Below are 25262 nucleotides of genomic sequence, written 5' to 3'. Positions count from 1 at the left end.
TTTCCATTCCCCTTTCAATAAACAATAACATTCCATCTCCCTTCCTAATCATTCGCTGTACCTGCAAACTTATAGTTTGCAATTTATGTACCAGAACACCCAGATCCCTCTGTACCTCAGCATTGTATAATCTCTCTCCATTTAAATTGTATGCTAGTCTTCTATTCGTCCTGCCTAAGTGGATAAGTTCACATTTTTCCACCTTACACTTTGAAACTTGGGGGTGAATGGGGGTCAGTGACAAAACATGGATAATGGATAAACAAGATTTGGTTGGAATGAAGACAAGATTTATCGGGGAATTTGAAATATTGTGGGCAATTCTGGCTGTTAGACTTCAGGAAAGAGTTAAGTAACTCAGAAAGGAAAAGAGAAGAGGTTGCTATTCAGAACAATAAGGAGTTCAATAATGAGAAGAAAGTTTTGGCCTGTCCTTGGAAAAGTAAAGGTTAAGAGGCAACTAATCAAGGTTTGCGGATAGGAAGATGATGAGTGCTTGATAGCATTGGTACCTTTTTATTGATTACACACTCACTGCCCTCAATAACCATACAGGTACAGATTTAAAATCAATGGCTAAGGATTTAGAGGGGAGCTGAGGAGTGTTGTATGTTTTCATATATTTGATTTTCCTCAGAGCAATGTAAAGGTGAATCTAGTTTCTAAGTGTGCAGGAGCTTTATTTACAGAGTCCTGTATAACGTCTGCACCATCCTCAAAGTTCAGCCCCTACTTGCTTCCATGGTGCTGATTTACTTTGTTCTGAGTCAACATCCAGGCTTAACCAAACAAATGCAGTGAACATAGATCAGATAGCAGACTCACATAATCAAACACAGAACAACTGAAGCATTGAACACTACAAGGAGGAATGTTTCTACATGCACTTGTTGGGATTAGAAACATTTGACTTAAAGAGTTGGTATATGCTGAAGCCATAAATAATGGGAGTTGGACACATGCCTGAACTTGTGGGGGTTCAAAAAGCAGTGTGTAAGACTAAATAAAGCTGTCGTTACAAAAAGCAGGAACAACAGGCCAAATGGTCCACATCTATCTTATGATTCTATGATCGGATAGTGTGGTAATATTTTACTCACTCTGCTTCTGCTGTTGCGACAGGGCATTTGTACTGAGCTGTGTTAAACAGACAGATATCGGCATACTGACGAACTGTAAAACAACAGAGGCACATTTGAGAAAGAAACAGAATGGCAGTCTTGGTTGTCTGTCTCGTGTTCGCTCTCACTTTCTGCGCTAACCCCTGCCAGAATCCAAGGGCATCAATCAGGCACACCCTTGATGTGTCTCAATCCCAAGATTGCTATTTGAGGCCATGAGGGCTGGTGGATTGTTGCAACATAGAGGATGAGTTCATAGCTAAAACCCACCTTCAGGTTAAAGCTGTGGCCTTCTAAAACTATTGGCACTGTACAAATTAATTGTCACCGAATTAATGCTGAAGGGGGATACATTTTGCCAAAGTTCTTCATTTTGCGCTCATCAGGACAAATGCAAGAATGCCAAATTTCAAGCCATCACAACAATTTATAACAGGAGACCCCTTTCCTCCTGCATTATAAATTGATGTGATCAATGGAAATTTTGCGTACTCGGGATGAGTTGGATGTGGAATAGTTTGGGCTTGTGACTGGTCTAGTGACATTCCCATTGCCCCACCTCCTCTCCCAAAACATAGTGTTACTGGACCAGTCATCCCGAAGTTCAAAGCTCTGGTGACCCGGGTTCAAATCTCACCATGGCAGCTGGTGGAATTTAAATTTCATTCATAATCTGGAATTGGACTTTGGTCTCAGCGATGGTGACCATGAAATCATCATAGATAGTTGTAAAAATCTATCCAGTTCACTCATGTCCTTTAGGAGGGAAATCTGCTAACTTTAACTGGTCTGACCTACATGTGACTCCAGGCCATAGTAATGTGGTTAACTCTTAATTGCCCTCTGGGCAATTAGGGATGGGCAATAAATGCCTATCATTTCTATGAATGAATTAAAAAAAAAACCCACAACAATGTGACCAAACAAGCCACTCAGTTCAGGGGGCAATTAGGGATGGACAACACACATTGGTCTTCCAGCAATGCCCATGTGCCACAAGAAAATAATAAAACAAATTCTTGCATCACTCCTGATGAATGGAAGATGAACAGTATCAACAAGTCTCTCTTCAGCAAGATTCAGTTCCTCTTGACACATTTGAAGCCCCATTCAAAATCCAGAAGGGCAATTTTTGAAAATTACATCTTCCAAACAAATCTGTGGCAAGAACAGAACTCTAGTCCCATCAGTGATAGATCCTGGTGAGGGGTTGCTGGTCAGCATTTCAATAAAGCAATTCACTCTCAAAGTAATATTGAGAGTCAAGGGTGTTGTTAGAATGAGCACTTCCTGGGGGTCACCTACCAGCAATCTTTAGCTTCTTAACGGTCTTGTTGGTGTTATTAGTCACATGGACATTGACATTTATAGGTTCTCCGTGATAATAAATCTGGAACGGCAAAATGTTCACAGGTTTTAAAACACAGAATCCTCTGAGGTATGGGGTGACTCAGGCCTGTCATCAAGATTATGTGTTTGAGAGTGCATTCGCTGCATTAAAAGTATTGTCTGATGAGCTATATTTATGATTTAGAGACATGATATTCTGTTAGGGATTGTTGTTCATTGAATTGGAGACACAAAGATCCCCAGTTCTCCCAGGTCAACCATTTAAGTCAACATGGAAATCACACAGTGATGATAGATGGCTAAAAACACAAAACTACATCAAATAACAGATACCCAGGAGTGAGTTACAGACCGGAATCTAATCAAGGGATTTAGGGTGGTTTATACACAGAATAACAGATACCCGGGAGGAGTTACAGACTGGAATCTAATTGGGGGATCGGGGGTTTATATATATGAATAATAGAAATCTGATAATGGGTTACAGACTGGAATTTAATTAAGGTGTTCAAGGTGGTTTATATATAGAATTACAGATACCTGGGAGTCAGATGTGGACTGGAATGTAATTGAAGGGTTTAGGGGTTTATATATAGAATATCAGATACCTGAGAGTGAGTTACAGTCTGGAATTTAATCAAGGGGTTTGGGGTGGTCTATATTTAGAATGACAAATGCCTGGGAGTGATTTACAGACTAGAATCTAATTGAGGGGTTCAGGGTGGTTTATGTACACAATAATAGATACCAGGAGTGAGCTACAGACTGGAATCTAGTCAAGGTGTTCGGGTGTTTTATGTTTAGAATAACAGATACTTGGGAGTGAGTTATAGTCTGGAATCTAATCGAGAGGTTCAGGGTGATAGTTTTTACATGGAATAACAGACACCTGGGAACTAATGGAATAACAGAGACCTGGGTGAGATAAAGGGTCTTTTCTCAGATATAGGTTGAAAGAAGACTGCAGACTCTTAAGTCACCTTTCTCGTAACTCTAAGCCACAGTGTCTCTCGTTATCCTGTGGTCTCTCACCTCTTTGTCCAGCGATGCCTCGAGGTGGAGGGGTTTATCTGACATGAGGAACTGCCTGGTGGTCTCAGCCATTGGTTGTGGACCAGGTTTCTCCGGAGCGTACTGCACTTTTCGAATTACCAGCCTCACCGAGTTCCTGGCAGCAGAGAGTATCGTGAGATTGATCCAGATAAATTCAGTGATAACCAACAGAAAACAAACCAGGAGCACTGAGCGGTATCTCTCAGTCCAAAGCAGGAGAGAATGAGGGATAATTTGGAGGAAGGTATGGTTTTAGGAGTGGGGTTGGGTGTAATCACCTTTTGAAACCTCTGGACTCATTTTCTCTGCCTTACACATTCAGAAAAGCAAACAAATTATGACCAGGAGTAGGCCATTCAGCCCCTTGTACCTGCTCCACCATTCAATAAGATTGTGACTGATGTGATTACCTCATGTGCCCACCTACTCCCAATAATCTTGGACCCCCATCTTTACCAAGAATCTAGCCACCTCTGCTTCAAAAATGGCCTCAGGCTCCACCACCTTTCAAGAAAGACACTTCCAAAGTCACATGAACCACTGTCAGAAAAATTTCACCTCATCTCTGTCTTAAAGGGACCACACCTTATTTTTAAAACAGTGACCCATTATATAAACAATACCAAACTGATGAGGGGCAATGTGTTCTCTCATGGCAATGAGATGAGGGTGGGGGGCCTGGCAAGACTGGGATTACAAAGATCCAGCTACAGGCACAATGGACTGAAATATAGAAATACAGGAACTAGGAGCAGGAGTAGGCCATTCAGCCCTTCAAGCCTCTTCCACCATTCAATATGATCATGGCTGGTCATCCAACTCAGTTCCCTGTTCCCACTTTCTCCCCATACCCTCTGATCCCTTTAGCTCTGGTATTCTCCTTCTTGAAAATATTCAGTGTTTTGGCCTCAACCGCTTTTTATGGCCGAGAATTTCACAGGCTCCCCACTCTCTGGGGTGTAGACATTTCTGCTTGCCTCAGTCCTAAGTGGCCTGCCCCGTATCCTCAGACAATGACCCCCTGGTTCTAGACTCCCCGAATCATTATGAACATCCTTCCCAAGTTTACCCCGTCTGTGAAGTGGAATGGCCTCTTCTGTTGCAGCAAGATTGCATTTGAATGATAGTGAGGAGAGTGGGTCCCTGTGGTACCTTTCTCTTCTCCTCCGAGAATATCATCACTTCCTACAGTGTGGGCTCATTTGAACTAAAGTCTATTGGCCGAGTGAGCAGGAGCTAATCAGCACTTTGTGCAAAGTTGTGGTTCTCCACACCATCACCATCCCCTCCCCTCCTCTCCCCCACTACCCCTAAACCCCACACACCCTCCAATTTCTTTTCCCACAGCGAAGGAAGAGTAAACTAAAAGATGGAAGTATAAACGGCCCTACCTTTTATGAATTTTCTCTTCCAAGTTCTCGGCGCAGTACGTTTTCACCTCAAAATCCACACCGCAAGCCTTTGTGAAGCGAAGGAGGGAAACCCACAATGAATGTTAGCCAGTGGAAGCTGCATTCAAAAGGTTTTGCAACAAAATGGTCCCTTAGTGGGACTGCAGCAATGAAAGGTCTCATCATCCTTGATCAGTGTGAGGCAGGTCTCCTTTACAAAGAGGCAATGGCATTTGGCTAGCATTTTATTGCTCATCCCTAATTGCCCTTTGAACTGAGTGGTTTGCTTGGCCACCTCAGAGGGCAGTTAAGAGACAACCACATTGCCGTGGGTCTGGAGTCACATGAAGACCAGACCAGGTCAGGATGGCAGAAATATATTCGTGAACCCATCATTGAAACGAATGTTCAATTCCAGTTTTACTAATTTAATTTAAATTCCACAAGTTCCCATGGTGGGATTTGAACTCATGTCACCACAGCCTCTGGATTACTAACCCAGTGACAGTGCCACTACATCACCTCCTCCACGAAATAAGACATACAGGTACATATGGGATTTAGGATTTGGGATTTGGGGTCTGTTGGCTGGTACAGCATTGCCTGTCACTTGAACTGAGTGACTTGCTCGGTCATTTCAGAGGCAGTTAAGAGTTAACCACATCACTGTGGGTCTGGAGTCACATGTAGACCAGGTAAGAATGGCAGATTTCCATCTCTAAAGGACATCAGTGAACTATATGTGTCTTTTTCCATGGTCATCATCACTGATACTAGTTTTTAATTCCAGTTTTATTAATGGAGTTTAAATTTCTAATTTTGCTGTGGTCAGATTTGAACACATGACCGTATAACATTAACCAGCGACTCTAGATTATCAATCCAGTGACAATACCAGTGACATTACCCTGTGTTACTGCCTCCCCTTATTAAAGATAACTAGGCCACTTGGGATAATTTACAAGGAGGTAGAATGGAAAAGTTAGGACGTTTTGTTAACATTAATTGGTCTGTTATGGCGTGAAGGTAGTTGGGTATTGAGGGATAAGGGAAGGAGTTGGGTGAGGTAAGCGGATATGGGGAGGAGGTGGGTGGGGTTGGAGGATATGATGAGGGACTGTGTGACATTGGGGAATATGGAGGGTGTGAGGTTGGAGGGTATGGGAAGGAAGTGGGTGGGCTTGGAGGATATGGGAAGAATGTGGGTGGGTTGGGAATATGGAGAGAAGGTGGTGGGTTGGAGGATACGAGGAGGAGGCATGTGGGGTTGGAGGATATGATGAGGAACTGTGTGACGTTGGGGAAAATGGGGAGGTGCTGAGTGGGGTTGGAGGATATGGGAAGGAGATGGGTGGGGCTGCAGGCTATGGAAGGAGGTGGGTGGGTTAGAGGATATGGGAAGGAGATGGGTGGTGTTGGAGGATATGGAAAGGAGATGGATGGGGTTGCAGGCTATGGAAGGAGGTGGGTGGGTTAGAGGATATGGGAAGAAGGTGGGTGGGGTTGGGTAATATGAGGAGGTGGGTGGGTTTGGGGTAAGATGATGAAGAGGTGGTTGGGCAGGTTTTAATCACCCACAATATATTCTCTGTCCCATTCTGCAAATAAGGGACTTAAATGAGGTAAATAGATGAAATAGAAAAGGGCACTGAATGAAAGTGAAATGAAAAGGGAGAGAAAGAGAAATAGAGAAGATGGGGGTTGAAAGAAGAGGCATGAAGAAAAGAAGATAATGAAAGAAGTAAACTGCAGGTCAGATGGAAGTTATACCTTTCCTGTGTCTTCAGGTCCTGGTTGCAACGTGACTGAACAAGGTAAGTTAGGAGGAATCTGGAAAAAAGAGAGTAACGGTCTTCCCATCAGTATCTGCATTGTCTGCCTGAATGTGCCTGAGCTGTTGCACGACAGCTCCCATCACACAGTCAGCGGGTAAATGGTGCACACACATCAGCGAGAACAGAACATCAACTCTACCCACAGCACGAGTAACTTCGAGAAACCCAAGATGTGAGTGTGTTTAATCACCTCAGATACACCGAAAGCAACAATTTCACCTCAGCTAGGGTAAATCCAATCGATTTCTCTTTACAGCCCATCTTTACATTTCCGCTGAAGATAAACTGAACTGAAAAGTTCACGAAAGATCACAATACTTCAATTTTATCATTCTCATCCTTGTTTTCAATCCCCTTCACGGTCTTACCCTTCTCCCCTGCCTATCCAGCACCCAGCCACCAACCCTCCAGTATTCCTTTCTTTCACTGATTCTGGCCTCAGGTGTTTGGGGATGGGACGGGCCGCAAAATCCACCCCCTCCCCCAATCACCATGCTCCCCTCACACCCTCAAAGCGTAGATTGTGGGGGACCAGGCAGGAGGTAGCCAAGGACAGATTCAGCAGCAGATGAGCTGAGACAGAACCATTGTCAAGTGGCGGTACAAGCGGGGGAAATATGTGGCCTTTGTAAGCGGCGGTATATAAATGTAATTTGTTGCTGCTCTTCAGCAAGACTCTCATGGAATAATGCACAATGGTTTGAGCCTCTTTACCAGCTCAGCACCTCACTCTGTAACAGCTCCTGCCCTCGTAGTTAGAATCTGAAATTCAGAGCACGAACCTCGAATGTGAAGGGATAGGCATGTTCTCCCAGTTTTTTGATCAAACGTTCCTGGAGCCGGGTTAATGGTTTCCTCTCCTCCACTATGGGTGGAAAAGCTTGAACATTGGCGACAAAGAGATCCTTCCTAAAAGTCAGGCCCAACACGTCCAAATCTTCACGGCCATATCGAAAGGCACAGGTCAAAGTGACAAAGACTGTGAAGAGCAGACAGAACTATTAGCTGGTTCGAATATCCTCATATAAACAGGGTTGTCACAATCTCTCAAGCCATCAGGCAATGTCCTGAGCATCAAGTTTCAAATTTCCAAGACACTGGGTCTACCTTTCCTTTTTTACCCTACCCACCCATTTAATGCCCCTCACACTGCCCTGTGTACACTCTCCCACCATCACTGACCCTACCCACTCATTTAATCCCCCTCCCATTGCCCCGTGTACACTCTCCCCCCATCACTGACCCTACAAACCCATTTAATCCCCCTCCCACAGCCCCGTGTACACTCTCCCCCACCCTATCACTGACCCTACCCACCCATTTAATCACCCCCCCACAGCCCTGTGTGGTTTCTTTTTGTTTTAAATCAACCTGTTGAGATGTGTTATGACACATGTCTGAAGCAGAGAAAATACTTTGACATGATACTCAGATACTTTGACATGACACGCAGTAGGAGGGGACACAGTGTACAAGCATTAAAAACAAAGCAGATGTGGGAAAAGATGGTAAAATGGCTAATTGATGGCTCTTGACTTGAAAGTGCACAGTACTCAAAAGAAAATGAATAAATTAATGGCACAGGAAGAGGTCAATGGGTCAGATTTTATAATGGTTGCATTATGGTTGCAAAGAAGTCAAAGCTGGTATATGTAACTTTTCAAACTTGGCAAGAAGGGAATGTTGGTGTCATCTTCTTAGTACTTAGAAATGGAATATGTATGGTAGCAAGGAACAATCTTGGATTGGATGATGCAGAATACATATAGGTTGAGATTCGAAATAATAAAGGGAGGAAAGATATTATTGGGAGTTGTCTAAAAGTCGCTAAACAGTAACTATACCATAGGACAGAGAATAATTCACATAGAATCCCTACAGTGTGGAAACAGGCCCTTTGGCCCAACTAGTCCACACCGACCCTTGGAGCATTCCATCCAGACCCATCCTCTTATAACTCACTTAACCTACACATCCCTGAACACTATGGGCAATTTAGCATGGCCAATTCACTTAGCCTGCACATCTTTGGACTGTGGGAGGAAACTGGACCACCCAGATGGGGGCCATGCAGACACAGGGAGAATGTGCAAACTCCACACAGACAGTCACCTGAAGGTGGAATTGAACCTGGGTCCCTGGCGCTGTGAGGCAGCAGTGCTGACCACTGAGCCACCGTGCCACCCAATTGGGGCTCTAAATAAATAAGGGTGTTAATTGGCAGTTTTTCAATCCTCTGGGACTTTTACAGAATGTAAGGATTCTGGGAAGATTGCTACCAGTGCATCAATGTGGCGCCATTGTATTTCCTGTATTGTAATTCAACTCAATTGATTTCCTTGCTGATTCTGTGCCCAACAACTATCTGTTTTCAACTGTTTTCATTATACTGTAACCACTCCGGTCCAAAATGCTTGGGACCACGTCATTTTGAATTTCAGAGTTTTCTAGTTTGTGTAAACTGGAAAACACCACAGATATAATGCTGAGGTAGTACAGAGCTTTGGTGAGGCCTCTGCTGGAATACTGAGTACAGTTCTGGTCGCCCTGCTACAGGAAGGATATTATTAAACTGGAAAGGGTTCAGAAAAGATTTACCAGGATGTTGCCAGGGATGGAGGGTTTGAATTATAATAATAGGCCGGGACATTTTTTACACTGGAGCGTAGGAGGTTGAGGGGTGTTTTAGGTTTTATAAAATCATGAGGGGTATAGATCAGGTGAATGGCAAGGGTCTTTTCCCTAGGGTAGGGGAGTTCAAAACTAGGGGGCATATTTTTAAGGTGAGAGGAGAAAGTTTTAAAGACATGAGGGGCAAACCTTTTACACAGAGGATGGTTCGCATGTGGAATGAACTTCCTGAGAAAGTGGTGGATATGGATACAATTACAACAGCTAAAAGACATTTGGATAGATACATGAATAGGAAATGTTTGGTGGGATATGCACCAGGAGCAGGCAGGTGTGACTAATTTAGTTTGGGATTATGGTTGGTATGGACTGGTTGGATCCAAGGGTCTGTTTCCTTACTGTATGACTCTAGGACTCTATCTTTATAGCTACTTCCTTTAATATCCAGAGACACATCCCTTCGGGTCCAGGGGATTTATCAGTCTTCAGCTCCATTAGTTTCCCTAGCATTGTTTCTCTAGTGATAGTTGCTGTATTTATTTCTTCCTGTCTTTAGACCCTTGAATATTTAGAATTTTTGGAATGCTGTTAGGGTCCTACACCACGAAGTATTTCTTCAGCTCTTCTGCCATTTCCTGGCTCCCCAATATTATTTCTCCAGCCTCACTCTCTAATGGGCCTATATTCACTTAGAATCCCTACAACGTGAAAACAGACTGTTTGGCCCATCGAGTTCACACCACCCCTCCAAACAGCATCCCACCCAGCCACACCCGTGTGCCCTATCTCTGCAACCCTGCATTTCCCACGGCTAATCCATGTAGCCTGCACATCCCTGGACACCATGGGACAGTTTAGCATGGCCAATCCATCTAACCTGCACGTCTTTGGACTGTGGGAGGAAACCGGAGCACCCGGAGGAAACCCACGCAGACACGGGGAGAATGTGCAAACTCTACACGGACAGTTGCCTGAGGGTAGGATTGACCCTGGGTCTCTGGCGTTGTGAGGCAGCAGTGCTAACCACTGGGCCACTGTGCTTACCTCCAGGATTGAACCAGGCATGTCATCTCTGTATAAACAATAATCTTCAAAAGGATTCAAGTAAAACATCAGAATGTATGGCACTGTTTATCCCCAATGAATGAATTGATGTCTGTTGATCTGTATGTGTCTCACAGTTGGTTCCTGGACACAGGTGCAAGTCAGAAACTCGATATCTGTTGGAGAAGCAACCACAATCCTTACCTTTCCTTTCCTTCAGATATTCTGGATCAACCAAGACAACACCATCTGCAGAAAGAAAGAAGATACTTATCACAATCTACTGCTGAATGCTAATGGTAATGCTTCTTAAAAGGTGCGTTCATGTAGCTCAATTTCATCTCCCCACATCATTCACATGGCTGTCTTGCACAGAAGTAAAAGATGGGCATCATGGTGACAGGTCAGCAACTTTAATCTTCTCTCACAGCCCTGTGTACACTCTCTCCCCCTCACTGACTCTATCCACCTATTTACATGTAGACAATGCTTGGCAGTTAACTGTCAGTCATCATCTAATTGGTGCAATCAGAGTCAGCCTGGCAGATGCAAATTTAGACCAAGTTTGGAAATTAACTGTCAGTCAACTTGAAATCATTGCATTCTCCATGGCAATGTCTCCACAAATCGGGATTGGGCAGGGGATTCCTCTACCTCATGCGCTGGTCAATATTCATCCCCCAACCAAAGGACATGGGTCATTATAAAGTTGTTGCTTTTATGAGCCCTCTGAGTGCAAAGTGTTTGCCACACTACCACAGAGAGTGCACCTGAAAGTGTGCCTCATTCTCTGTGAAGCACTTTGACACATCAGGAGGTCGTGAGAAGTAATTTTTTTTTCCTCTCGGGGGTGCCTAAAGGATATCCACCTCTGATTAATCATTTTACCATCAAAGTACTGGATCTAGACAGTAAGTTGTCAGTTGCTCCATGCACAGCAAGATCCCACAAGCAGCAAGGAGGTGAAGGAATCCGCTTTTGGCCGGGGCTCTAGGGAAACTTCAACTGCGATGCAATGGGAAACATCCCTGGGTTCCTGCAATTTGTCTCACATTATTCTTAAAATCCAGTGAAACCAGTAACAAAACCACAGAATTGTTGTGACGTAGAAACAGGCCATTCAGCCTATTGTGCCTTTCCAGTTCTACTGTCTCATGTCAATATCCCCACATCGAGGGCCGAAGGGCCTGTACTGCGCTGTAATGTTCTATGTTCTATGTTCTATATCCCTGCACACCATTTCTATCCAAATAACCATCCAATGCCTTTCTTGAATGCCTCAATTGACCCTGCCCCCACCACATTTCCAAACAGTTCATTCCAGATTCTAACTGCTCGCCGGGGGAATACATTTTTTCTCACATCATCCTTGCTTCATTTGCACATCATTTTAAGTCAATTCCGTCTTGTTCTTGCTCCTTTCACAAGCCAGAAAACAGCTCGTCCCCATTGATTCTATCCAGCCTGCTCATGATTTTGAAAACTTCGATCAAATCTCCTCTCAGCAATCTCCTCTCCAAGGAGAACACTCCCAATTTCATCAATCTATCCGCATCTTTGAAGGTACATTCAACAGTGCAGGAAAATCTCAGCAGGTTTGTCTGCCTGAGGCTCTCTGGTCCAGAGAGTGGTGGAGACATGCTCCTGGAATATTTCTCATGTTGACAGTCAGATTCTTGACCAACAAGGAAGCCAAAGGATATGGGGCAGTAGTCAGGAAAGTGGACAGATCAATTGGATCTGCCATGATCTTATTGAAGGTGGTGTAGTTTAGACGGGCTGAATGGCTTTCTTCAGCGCCAATTCCATCAGCTCATATGAAGAAGAATCATATCGGACTCAAAAGACTAACTAGCTGCCAAAGATGTGCCAGTTAGGTGGATTGGCCATGCTAAGTGTCCAAGGATGTAACGGTTAGGTGCATTTCACCAGCACAGACTTGATGGGCTGAAGGGTCTTTTTTCTGTGCTGTAGACCTCAACAACTCTAAATCTAACTGGATGGCTTTGAAAGAGACAACATTGACTTGTTGGACTGAATGGCCTCCACCTGTGCTGTGCTGTTCTACGACTCTATAAGGAGAACTCCTGCACTTTGCAATTGTGGCCACGGAATTTTACATCCCATCTGAGGGGGAGGGATGGTGGAGAGGGTTGGGGGTTCTGTGTGCATGACCTCATGTAATCTCTCATCCAATGGACCACTTAAGCTGATAATGCAGCACTCCTTCGGTACTGCTCTGGCACCTGGTTTGATGCCTAACGTTCTGGAATGGAACCTGAACCCACGTTCTTTTGCCTCAAAGGGGAGTGTGTTCCTGTCCAAAGCAAATCAGACACTTGGTGGTGAGGCCAGCACGAGAAGCCAGTCCACAGTCTATTCTGATTATTTTGTGCGTGTATTGCATTGGTGCACTCACCAACAGGCTCCACAAAGTCTACATGGTCGACAAAATCCCTTTTCCCAAGGTAGACGGTGAGCTGTAAAGTGGTAAGAGAAGCAAGGGATTATATTTCCTTGGTTTCACAGAATCGGCATATTGCTGGAGGCAGCGATGCACTGTCAAAGTTATGAGTCCCTGGGATGTGTGGATTGTATCAAATAGCATATCCCTTTGGCTGTTCACAACAAGCAGAGTATTGACTGGACCCAACCAGCCTGTGCTTGCAAAAACTCGGAACATAATTTCTAATGTTGGAATGTGACAGTATTGGCTGAATAACTCCATGTATGAAAAGAACTACAGTAACAACCAATTTAACATTGTTTCTTAGATTCAAAATAAAATTCCTACTTGACAGCAGGCTCATACAATCATAAGCATGGAGCCGTTCACTGTAGGATAAAGGAACATTAGAAGAATGGGAGGTGATCTCATTGAAAGATATAGGATTCTTAAGGGAAAATGCTGACAGTCTACGATCACAGGGCATAGCCTCAGAATAAAGAGGCACCAATTTAAGACTGAGATGATGAGGAAGTTCTTCTCTCAGAGGGTTGAGAGTCTTTGGAACTCCTTGCCACAGAGAGCAGTGGGGGCAGAGTCCTTGTGTATATTTAAGACTGAGATAGATCTTGATCAGTCAGGGAATCAAGGGTTATGGGGAAAGGGCAGGAAAGTGGGTGTGAGGAATGTCGGATTAGCTGTAATCCTATTGAATGATGGAGCTGGCTCAAGGGGCTAAATGTTCCTATTCCTGTTCCTATTCCTTACGGTCTCGTGGTCTAGGCATTGGATCATTATTGAATCAAACAAAAACCTGGGGGGGGGCTATAATTTTTATGTGCATTCTCTATGGCAACGTCTTGACTAATCTGAGTCAACAAGGCAACAAATTGACACCTTTTTGTCATGCACTATGAATTGTTGCTCCCTCTGAAATTTGGTGTTTTGCTGGGATCCTGACATGAGCAAGATGAAAAACTTTGACAGTGCGTTTCCTTTGTCAGCAATACTCAAAGTTACATTCAATGCAATAATTACATAAAATTACACAGCATATGCATCAAACAACGGGGCCACTTGGCCCAAATGATCTGTGCTAGTGCTTATACTCCACATGGGCCTCCACAGGCCAGTCCTCATCTCATCTTACCAGCATAGCCTTCTATTTCTTTCTACCTCATGTGTGTACCCAGCTTTCCTCCAAAAACACATCCACATTATTCACCTCAATCATTCTCTGTGGTAGCGAGTTCCAAATTCACACCACTCGCTTGCTCAAGAGGGTTTTTATGATGCTGGTTTGATTTATGAGGTACTCTTCTACATTCATGGTTCCCCTAGTGCTGATCTTATTTCATTTTTATTCCCTCATGTCGCTGGCTGGTCTAGCATTTCTTGCCTGTCCCTAGTTGCCCCTTGAGAAAGTGATGGTGAGCTGTTTTCTTGAACCGCTGCAGTCCATGTGGAATGGAGGCATTTTTTCAAACTCTACCCTCTCAAGCCTTTTTTGCCACCTCTGTCAGCATTCATTCACCTTTTTATTTCTCCAGAGGCTCAACCTGTCAGTTAACAAGCAGGGAGTAAAATGGTATGGGCTCCATCTGGGTGTGAAATTGGTTGGTCTCCTGGAGCGTTGGCTCAGAATACAGAGAGGCCTGGACGGAGCGGATGTGGTGAAGTAGGGGAGACTAGGACCTAAAGGCATAGTCTCAGAACGAACGGATGGCCCTTTAGAACTGAGATGAGGAGGAATTTCTTCAACCACAGAGTGGTTAATTTGTGGAACTCATTGCTGCAGAGGGCTGAGGAGTCCAAGTCATTGAGTGTGGCGGATGCCGGGGCACTGAGTAAATGTAAGGAGGGGAGAAATTTTTAATGAGTAACGGGTTAAAGGGTTATGGAGAGCAGGCAGGAAAGTGGAGTTGAGGCCGAGATGAGATCAGCCACAATTGTAATAAATGGTGGATCAGGCTCGAGGGGCTAAATGACTTACTCCTAGTTCTGATGTTCGAGCTGAGGAAGGTTGGGGTTGTGTAATGGAGGCCACTGACGACAGGGTGTGTGGGGAGGAATGGGGTGTGGGAGGTGGGTGCTCAGATGCAGGGCAAAGGGTGTAGAATTCAGCAGGCAGGCCACATTCTGGTGCAGAGTCCCTGAATTGAGTGTCTATGGACAAAGGACTGCCCACTAGGCCACTGGTAAAGCTGACAGATGCAGGGCAGCCCCACGAGAGTCTGGCAAAATTGAGGCGGTAGTTAGTTTTGACAGGCTCCTTGACAATTGGTCCATTCCCCACCATTGGAGAGGGGCTTTCCCCATAATGACCCCTTCCCACCAATCATTAAACACAGCAAAGTTGGCATCAGTCCAACTGATAGACACAGAAGTTAGGAGCAGAGATAGACTATTCAACGCTTCAGGCTGAATCTACCATTCAATATGACCATGGTTGAACTGTTAACGTTCCAGATTTCACATTCACATCTACCCCTGGGATTTCTGAAAAAATGAATGCACCCTCACCTTCAAATATTTGATAATCTCATCTACATCACCTTCTGAGGCAGGGTATTTCTAAAGTCACACAATCCCCTAAGGGAGGAAAAGAATTCCCTTCATCTGGGAAGGATGTTCCCAATGACCCAGGGAGTACAGAACCAGGAGTCACAGGTTAAGGATGTACAGTAGACTATTGAGGATTGAATTGAGGATATATATCTTCTCCCAGAGGGTGGGGAGCCTGTGGAATTCTCTGCCACAGAAAGCGGTTGAGGCTGAAACAACATATGTTTTCAAGAAGGCATTAGATATATGGGACAGCACAGTGGTTAGCACTATTGCCTCACAGCACCAGGGACCCAGGTTTGATTCCACCCTCAGGTGACTGTGTGGAATTTGCACGTTCTACCTGTGTCTGCGTGGGTTTCCTTTGGGTGCTCTGGTTTCCTCCCACAGTCCAAAGATATGCAGGTTAAGGTGGATTGGCCATGCTAAATTACCCCATAGTGTCCAGGACTGTGTAGACTAGGTGGATTAGCCAAAGGAAATTAGGGTTACAGGGATAGCGTAAGGGGGTGGATCTAGGTGGGATGCTCTTCGGAGGTTTGGTGTGGACTTGATGGGCTGAGTGGCCTGTTTCCACACTGTAGGGATTCTATAATTATAGTTGATAGGGTCAAAGGGTATATAGAGAAAGCATGAACAGGGAAATAAGTTGGGTGATCAGCCATGATCATATGGAATGGTGGAGTAGTCTCAAAGGGCCAAATGATCTTCTCTTGCTCCTATTTACTAACTTTCTATGTTCCTATCTCTGTCCTGAAAGGGTGATTCCATTGAAACAGTGCCCCTCACTCTGAACTGACCCATATGAGGAAATATCTTCTCAGAACGGTTACAGTGAAGAAGGAGACCATTCAGCCCATTGTACCCGCACCAGTTCTATTACCTATTTCCCAGATTCTTTCCATGTCCACATTGTCAAGACCATTCAGGATCTTATAAACTTCAATCCAGTCACTCCTCACTCTTCTAAATTCCAGTGGAAACAACCCAGTCTGTCCAACACATGACTTCCTATGCGATTCACTGGGCCCCTTGGAATCTCACCCATCCAGAGGGCTCTTGTTAATTCTGCCTATCAAACCTGTTCCTTTCCATAACTACACCTGGTTTTGAGATGGTTTCAAATGGAATTGCATTTACACATTATCAGAAAGATAATAGATTAAATTTGTTTGCTCTAAAACACATTGTGAACAGGAAATGTTTGAATAATAAATCTTAGTGGTACATTGGTACAGACAGTGTACAGTTGACTGGGTCTGACTATGGTTCAGTGCAACTGAAGTACTTCCTGAGCTACTTTGTAGTTTAGCTCTCCCAAGAGTAAGGCCAACATTGCACCAGTCTATTTGATTGCTTCCCAGGCAGTGCAGTGGCTTTGCACAGAACTCTGAATCTCTTAACCTTCACAATTTACTTCAATCTCTCTTAGACTGCTCAGTTCCCAATGTGACTCCCACCACCCTCCAAAATTATTCATGCCCCATCAAGATGCTTGATACCAAAGGGAGCTTCAGGTAGCTTTCTTAGTTGGCATGAAACTCAAATCACAACAGAAAGGAAAGCTTGATGCATTTAACTGTGTGCTGTCCTTGTCCTGGGAGAGGGTGTTGGGGACACTGTAGAGGAAGCATTATTCTGTATCTAACCTCATGAGGTAGCTGTCCTCGGAGTGTTTTACAGATACAATATAGAGAAGCTTTACTCTGTATCCAATCCAAACTGTCCCTGTCCTTATACATGGAACAATCCCTCTTCCAAAGCTACACTGGCCCTATCCCCCCACCTCTTCATCCGTTACATCAATGACTGTATCGGCGCCGCCTCGTGCTCCCACGAGGAGCTCGAACAGTTCATGCACTTCACTAACACCTTCCACCCCAACCTTAAGTTCACCTGGACCATCTCTGATATCTCTCTCTCCTTCCTGGACCTCTCTGTCTCCATCTCTGGCATCCACCTGGAAACCGATATCCATTTCAAGCCCACCGACTCACACAGCTACCTAGAATACACCTCCTCTCACCGACCTTCCTGCAAGAAGGCCATCCCCTATTCCCAATTCCTTCGCCTCCGCCACATCTGCTCCCGAGATGAGGCATTCCACTCCCGGACATCCCAGATGTCCTCGTTTTTCAAGGACCGCAACTTCCCCTCCACAGTGGTCGAAAATGCCCTCGACCGTGTCTCTCGCATTTCCCGCAACTCATCCCTCACACCGCCTACCCGCAATAACGACCAAAACAGAATCCCCCTCGTCCTCATGTACCACCCCACCAACCTCCGAATCCAACACATCATCCTCCGACACTTCCGCCATCTGCAATCTGACCCCACTACCAAAGACATTTTTCTCTCCCCACCCTTATCTGCTTTCCGGAGGGACCACTCTCTCCGTGACTCCCTTGTCCGCTCCACACTCCCCTCCAGTCCCACCACACCCGACACTTTTCCCTGCAACCAGAGCAAGTGCTACACCTGCCCATACATCTCCCCACCACCCCCATCCCAGGCCCTAAGAAGACCTTCCACATCAAACAGATGTTCACCTGCACATCTGCTAATTGGTATACTGTATCCGCTGTTCCCGTTGTGGCCTCCTCTACATCAGGGAAACCAAACGGAGGCTTGGGGACCGCTTTGCAGAACACCTACGCTCAGTTCGCAACAAACAACTACACCTCCCAGTCGCGAACCATTTCAACACCCCCTCCCATTCCTTGGATGACATGTCCATCCTGGGCCTCCTGCATTGCCACAATGATGCCACCCGAAAGCTGCAGGAACAGCATCTCATATTTCGCTTGGGAACCCTGCAGCCCAAGGGTAATAATGTGGACTTCACAAGCTTCAAAATCTCCCCTCCCCTACCGCATCCCAAAACCAGCCCAGCTTGTCCCCACCTCCCTAACCATTCATCCCACCTCAAGCCCCACCCCCATCTCCGTCCCACTAACCTCATCCCGCCTCCTTGACCTGTCCATCCTCCCTGGATCGACCTATCCCCTCCCTAACTCCCCACCTACATTCACCTTTACTGGCTCCAACCCCACCTCTTTGACCTGTCTGTCTCCTCTCCATCTATCTTCTCCTCTATCCATCTTCTATCCGCCTCCCCCTCTCTCCCTATTTATTTCAGAATCCACTTCCCCTCCCCCATTTCTGAAGAAGGGTCTCGACCCGAAACATCAGCCTTCCTGCTCCTCTGATGCTGTTTGGCCTGCTGTGTTCATCCAACTCTACACCGTGTTATCCCTGTCCTAGGAGTCTTTGATAGGGGTAGTGCAGAGGGTATTTTATTCTGTATCTAACCCCATGCTGTCCCTGTACTGGGTGTGTTTAATCGGGACAGTGTTGAGGGTATTTTACACTCTATCTAGCCCCATGCTGTGCCTGTCCTGGAGTGTTTGATGGGGACAGTGTAGAGGGAGTTTAGCTCTGTATCTAATTCCATGGTATCCCTGTCCTGGGAGTGTTTGGTACTATTGCTAGGTAATAAAATAGAGAAGGTTTCTATTATAAATTCATGTGCCGCTTTTGAGGGACACAAAACAATCACCTTCCAAGCCTTGGAAAATGATAATCTAAGAGAAGGTCCATTGTAAGTAACCTCTGGGTCAGAAGTTTCTGGTTTCAAATCCCACACTATTTACTTGTTAAAAGTGAGTCTGACGTTCCAGTGCAGTTGCTACACTGTCAGAGGTATTGACTTTACAACCAGACGTAATAAAGCTCCATGTACCCTCTCAGGTGAATACCTTCTGAGTATTGGAAAAAAAAGGGGAGGCATGCTCTCCAGCATGCTGTGCACTCAGCAATGTACATTGCAAACAGAGCAGATCTCATTGCTATTATCTAGTTTCTTCTTATGAGAACTTGCTGTGTGCAAATAGGCTGCCACACGTCACAGATTACAACAGTAATGACTGTAATGAAAGTTGTGTGATATATATTAATTTCTGTTTTATTGTTTGGATTTCAAATTAGTGGCATATGGGTGATGGTTACTTTTGTGAAGCATTTAAAATGAAACAAGGTCAGAGAGTCCTTCCAGAGCTATGACCTAATCCAGTGAATGTGAGAGGAGGTGACTGTAAATCACCCAGAGTATTAATGGAAGATTATTGATACTGCAGTGTTTACAACAGAGGCAGAATTAACATTGAAAGGCATTAGCTTGCTTTTGGTTTAAAATAATCAAAGATTGAATTTATCTTAGCAAAACCCAGAGAGTGAACGTGTTAGGGAGGTTTTTGGAGGAGACGACTGGGTTCAGAAGCAAATATAGTTTCTCTCCTAGAAAAGAGTTTTGGACAGATTACGGCAAGATCAGTTATCTTGGTGTAAAGGTTCAGCTTGTGAAACCCCCTGACCAGGAGTGTTTGGTTAGAAATTGGCAGGTTATTAAAAGACTGAGAAAGTCTAAGCTTTCAGTTTTGTGACTGTATATGCAAGACAATTTCACAGTTCACAGGGCAGAACTGGAGAGAAACAGTTGAGTTGAACCTAAAGACTTGACAGACCAGGTTAACATTTCTGGATTTGAGTCCTTAAAGTGATGCTGATGGGGAATAGATGTGGTTTGAGTATTTGAAATATTTTCTTATCGACATGTTCAGTGATGTTATTACACACCTCTTGAGCAGGTGGGACTTGAACCTGGGATGACTTGATATGTTTCAATTTTCTTTTCTTTTTTGTTATTAACTTTTGTTTTATTGTCAAAGAAAATCTACTTTGTGAGCTTATGTTTCAGTGAGCAACCACGCATTAGATTAACTCAAATATATGATCTATCAGTCAGATTTTATTCTGGACCGTGACCTGTCCAGTAGTGACATCTTAACACTACACTTCAAACATTTCTCATCGTCTGTCATGTGTGATTGACGTTTGAGTCTTGCCTAAATGGCCGAAGAATCCACTCATTTCAAGGGAAATCAGGGTGAGCCTGTTTTCTCTAGAATCTAGAAGGTTAAGGGGTGATCTGATCAATGTCTTCACAATTGGTGATTCTAAATCTAGGGGCACAGACTGAGAATTAGGGCCAGACCATTCAGGAGAGATTTTAGGAAACACTTCAACACACTAAGGGTGGTAGAGGTTAGAACTCTCTTCCACAAATGGCAGTGGATGCTGGATCGGTTGTTAATTTTAATTCTGAGATAGATAATTTTTTGTTGAGCAAAATTATTAAGGGATATGGACCAAAGGCAGGTATATGGAGTTACGCCACAGATTAGCCATGATCTCATTGAATGGTGGAACAGACTTGACAGGCCGAATAGCCTCCTCCTGTTCCTATGTTCGGAAATGATAGCATTTCCAGTGACACTTACATCCCATGAAAGAGTAAAGTAAGTGCTTGAGGACACACTGAGATTGCAAAAGATGCTACATGAACGCATTGGTTCTAATGGTAACTGCGTTGGATTTGTAATTGGAACTCAAGCTTGCATTTGTCACTTTGGCTGTGAGGAATCATTCTCCATGGTCTCAATTAACACCTCAGTTCTGAGGAAGGGTCACTGGACCTGAAATGTTAACTCCGATCTTTCTCTTCACAGGCGCTGCCAGACCTGCTGAGCTTTTCCAGCAACTTCTGTTTTTGTTCCTGTTTTACAGCATCCGCAGTTCTTTCGGTTTTTACTCAATTAACACGTTTGGAATGGTGTTTCATTGAGCTGTAAGATGACATTATCGTGACGTTCGCATTCCCCGACAAAACACTTGGAGATTGTTGTTAATGAAACACGATCTGGGAGTGTGAGATTCATTAGAATGAGGTTAGTGTGTGGGGAGATAGTAGGAGCTGCAGATGCTGGAGAATCTGAGATAACAAGGTGTAGAGGTGGATGAACACAGCATGCCAAGCAGCATCAGAGGAGCAGGAAGGCTTCCTGCTCCTCTGATGCTGCTTGGCCTGCTGTGTTCATCCAGCTCTACATCTTGTTATCTTAGTGTGTGGGGAAACTGTTTCCTTTCCCTAACTGGCCTCATATTTGTGCCAATCTGAGCCCGCACTGTCACTCATTCCTCTAGGCTTGCGAATTTATCCTGGTCTGGAAGTACCTCAATTTTAAAATTCCTATGATCTTAATATCTCTCCGTGGCCTTGCTCTCTCCCCATCTCTGCAATCAGCCTCTCACTCCTCTGAGATCTCCGTACACCTCCAATTCTGGCTTCTTTCAACAACACTAGGAAGATGGCAGACAATGTCACTGGGAGAGATTTGTTGATTGCTGTGATCTCTGCTGGCTGAGAAGAGAGCCCAGAAAAAACTAAGATGAGTAAATCCTGCACCTTCCCCCACCCTAGCAAATACGGTGGGGATCCTGCCACACCACAGCAGGGTTCCTGAATCTCACCAGGGGGCGATGTTTAGCACACGACTGACACCGCACAGACCATGTTCTGACAAGATAGAAGGCTGCCACATAGGGATTTACAAGTCGTATGATCCCAGCCAATGGTACAACTGGACAAGACAGATCCCACAATGAAGATAACAGTGTGGAGCTGGAGGAACACAGATCCCACAATGAAACCTGGCTCAAACAGGGATGGAATGGTATTATCACCGGACTGTTAATCCAGAGGCCCAGATAATGTTCTGGGGACCCAGGTTCGAATCCCGCCACAGTAGATGGTCCAGTTTGAAGTCAATAAATATCTGGAATTAAGAATCTAGTGATAACTGTGAATCCATTTCTGATTGTTGGAAAAACCCATCTGGTTCACCAATGTCCTTTAGGGAAGGAAACTACCATCATTACCTGGTCTGGCCTACATGTGACTCCAGACTCACAGCAATGTGATTGCCTCTTGTCTGCCTTCTGGGCAATTAGGGATGGGCAATAAATGCTGCCTAGCCAGCTTCGTCCTCATCCCATGAGTGAATTTAAAAAAAGAATAAAAAGGTCAGCCATATAACTTTTTGCACTTGATGGTGAGTCACTGAAATATATTTACATGAGGCTGCAGATGTTCTTTAACATAAGAGCATATGTTTAAACCACAAATGATGCCTGTACAACAGTTAGAAAGATTTCAAAACAAACAGCAAGACAAAGTTTCAACGTATGCCCCAACATTAACCTTAGACAGAAATTCAATTCCAGAAAAATGTCACTCCTATCTCCACTCCCTATGTTTTTACTTAACTGACTCCTCGCAGTTTCTGTTCCTTAGACTGCGAAGCCTGTTTTACAATTCCTTTTTGAGTTCCTTCGCATGGACCTTTCACAATTCTGATGTCCTGAATTTTCTCAGTTCTCACAACTTGAAGACTTCTTTACAAACTCTCTTTGCTTGGAAGCTCCATGAACTAGCAACACGTTGACTAAGGTAATCGATCCCCCGAACAAAAACCGTGATTCTCATGTGAAGAGAACTGTTTTTCCTTCTGAACTGAGACCGTAAACTTTGAAGACAAAACTAAATGAATGGATTTGGGAGGCATTGTAAAATCAGTATTAAAAACATTTCATCCATTAACACCATAAGGGGATCTCTCAGGCACTTGACTGTAGTCACATGCTTTCTTGGAACTGATGTATTTAAGTCACTGTTCCAACCTGTTTATAATGAATTACCTTCACAGAATGGACCTGCACCCATCTGCTTCCAGTTTTAAAATCCAAGTCTCAAAATATCATAGAATGCAGTTGTGTGGAAGTAGGTCATTTTGCCCATCGAGTCCACACGACCCCTCTGAAGAGCATCCTACCCAGACCCACCTTCATACCCTATCTTTCTAACTCTACATTGCCCGTGGCCATTCCACCCTAACCTGCACATCTTTGGACTGTGGGAGGAAACCGGAGCACCCGAAGGAAACTCACACAGACATGGGGAGAATGTGCAAACTCCACACAGTCACCCAAGGGTGGAGTTGAAGCTGAGTTGCTGATGCTGTGAGGCAGCAGTGTTAACCCACTGTGCCACCTGAGTTCTCACCTCACAAGGATTCGTCCCCCAGCCCTGGTTGACCTTAATTACATTTTTGCTGAACTGCAGCTATTTTCACAGATCCCTCTTTTAAATTGTTCCTGGTTATCGCTATACAGCTCTCAGAACATCTTTCACGTGTGAACAGATAAATTGCTGAAAGGTGGTAATTGAACTGAGCCAGTTATAATTCGCATTGTACATGGGAGGAGGGGTCAGTATGGGGAAGGGGTCAGTGTGTGGGGGTGTCAGTATATAGGGAAGAGTCAGTGTAGGGGACGAGGGGAACAGTGTGTGTGGGAATGGTCAATGTGGGGAGAGGTGTGGGGGGAGGCGTCAGTGGAAAGGGAGGGGTCAGAGTGTGGGGGAAGGAATCAGTTTGCAGGAGGGGTCAGTGTTTCGGGGTGCGGGTCATTGTGGGGGGAGAGGTCAGTGTGGGCGGGGAATCATTCAGGGTGTGGGGAGGGGTCAGTGTGTGGGGAGGGGTCAGTGTGGGGGCATTATCAATATGGGGGGAGGGGTCAGTGTGGGGGTAGGGTCAGTATCGGGGAGGGGTCAGTGTGGCGGTCTCAGTGTGGGGAAGGAATCAGTGTGGGGGAGACGTCAGTGTGGGGAAGAGGGATCAGTGTGGGGTAGGAGGGGTCAGTGTGTGGGGGAGGAGGGGTCAGTGTGTGGGGGAGGAGGGGTCAGTGCGGGGAAGAGGCATCACTGTGGGGGGAGGAGGGGTCAGTGTGTGGGGTAAGGGATCAGTGTTGGGGGAGTAGGGGTCAGTTTGTGGGGCAAGGGTCAGTGTGGGGGAGAGGTCAGTGTGGGGAAAAGGCATCAATGTGGGTGGAGCAGGGGTCAGTGTGTGGGGGAAGGGTCAGTGTGGGAAGGAGGTTTCACATCAGGAGGGTCAGATTGCGGGAGCAGATGGGGTTGTATTGTACGTATTGGGAAGGAGAAGGGTATTGTTGGGGATATTCAGTGGTGATTGAGAGTTTCATTTTAGACCACGCTCGAGACCATAAGACGTTGGGGCAGAAGGAAACCAATCAGCCCATCGCGTCTCTCTGCCATTCATTGTGACCAAGGCTGATCTGATAATCCCCAACTCCACTTTCCTGCCTTTTCCCCAGAACCCTTGATTGCTCCTTACTGATTAAAAATCTGTCTATCTCAGTCTTGAATAGACTGAATGACTCAGCCTCAACAGCCCGCTGAAATAAAGAATTTAACAGATTTACTACCCTCTGAGAGAACAAATTGGTCCTCACCTCTGTCTTAAATGTGTGGCCTCAAAATTATTCTGAAATTATGCCCACTGGTCTTAGACTCTGCCACAATGGAAAAAAAACCTCTCCACATCTACCCTGTCAAGTTCCCTAAGAATCTTATATGTTCAATAAGGTAAACTTTCAATTCTTATAAATCCCAATGAGTACAGGCTCAATCTATTCAACCTCTTGTTATGAGACAGTCCCTCCAAACCTGAGATCAGCCTACTGAACCTTCTCTGGATTGCCCCAATGCCTGCATATTCCTTTAACTCTTCTCAGGTAACTGTTCAGCTTAAGTGAGTCAGAGCTCTCCAAATTTTCCAACTTTCTCTGACAGCTGGGGACTATTTTGGAGGTTTCATAATCACAGGGAGATTTACCATGAAAATTTCAGCGTGTCAGACGATTCCCGTGCAATCAGCTACACCGTCATTTCTCATGGTCTCAACGCACATTCACAATCTACATTGCCAGAACAATTATCTGATCATTGAAATTCCAGACCCTTGTTCAAGGAAAGAGCTTCTACTCATTAGGCTAATATATGGTTTTCTTTTACTGCCCTAGAACAAGCAAGCCCCTGTTAGGACGAAGAATGATGGCTACAAAACTATTG

At 44.9% G+C, this 25262-nt stretch overlaps 1 protein-coding gene across 1 annotated transcript in view; it reads right to left on the bottom strand.

Annotated features, from left to right (window-relative positions):
- arrb1 (arrestin, beta 1) overlaps positions 1–25262 on the bottom strand; it is a 110953-nt gene that overhangs the window by 20539 nt on the left and 65152 nt on the right. Inside the window, exons 3-10 of the mRNA XM_048597860.1 lie at positions 12845–12905; positions 10630–10674; positions 7533–7729; positions 6686–6745; positions 4916–4983; positions 3504–3639; positions 2427–2511; positions 1101–1173 (exon numbers count right to left, since the gene is read on the bottom strand). Of these exons, the coding sequence (XP_048453817.1) occupies positions 1101–1173; positions 2427–2511; positions 3504–3639; positions 4916–4983; positions 6686–6745; positions 7533–7729; positions 10630–10674; positions 12845–12905 (725 nt within the window). The remainder of the gene's footprint in view (positions 1–1100; positions 1174–2426; positions 2512–3503; positions 3640–4915; positions 4984–6685; positions 6746–7532; positions 7730–10629; positions 10675–12844; positions 12906–25262) is intronic.

The sequence above is a fragment of the Rhincodon typus genome, chromosome 6 (genome assembly GCF_021869965.1).
Source record: "Rhincodon typus isolate 14 chromosome 6, sRhiTyp1.1, whole genome shotgun sequence".
NCBI lineage: Eukaryota > Metazoa > Chordata > Chondrichthyes > Orectolobiformes > Rhincodontidae > Rhincodon > Rhincodon typus.
The sequence above is the reverse complement of the archived record's forward strand: the minus strand, read 5'-3'. Positions and strand labels throughout refer to the sequence as shown.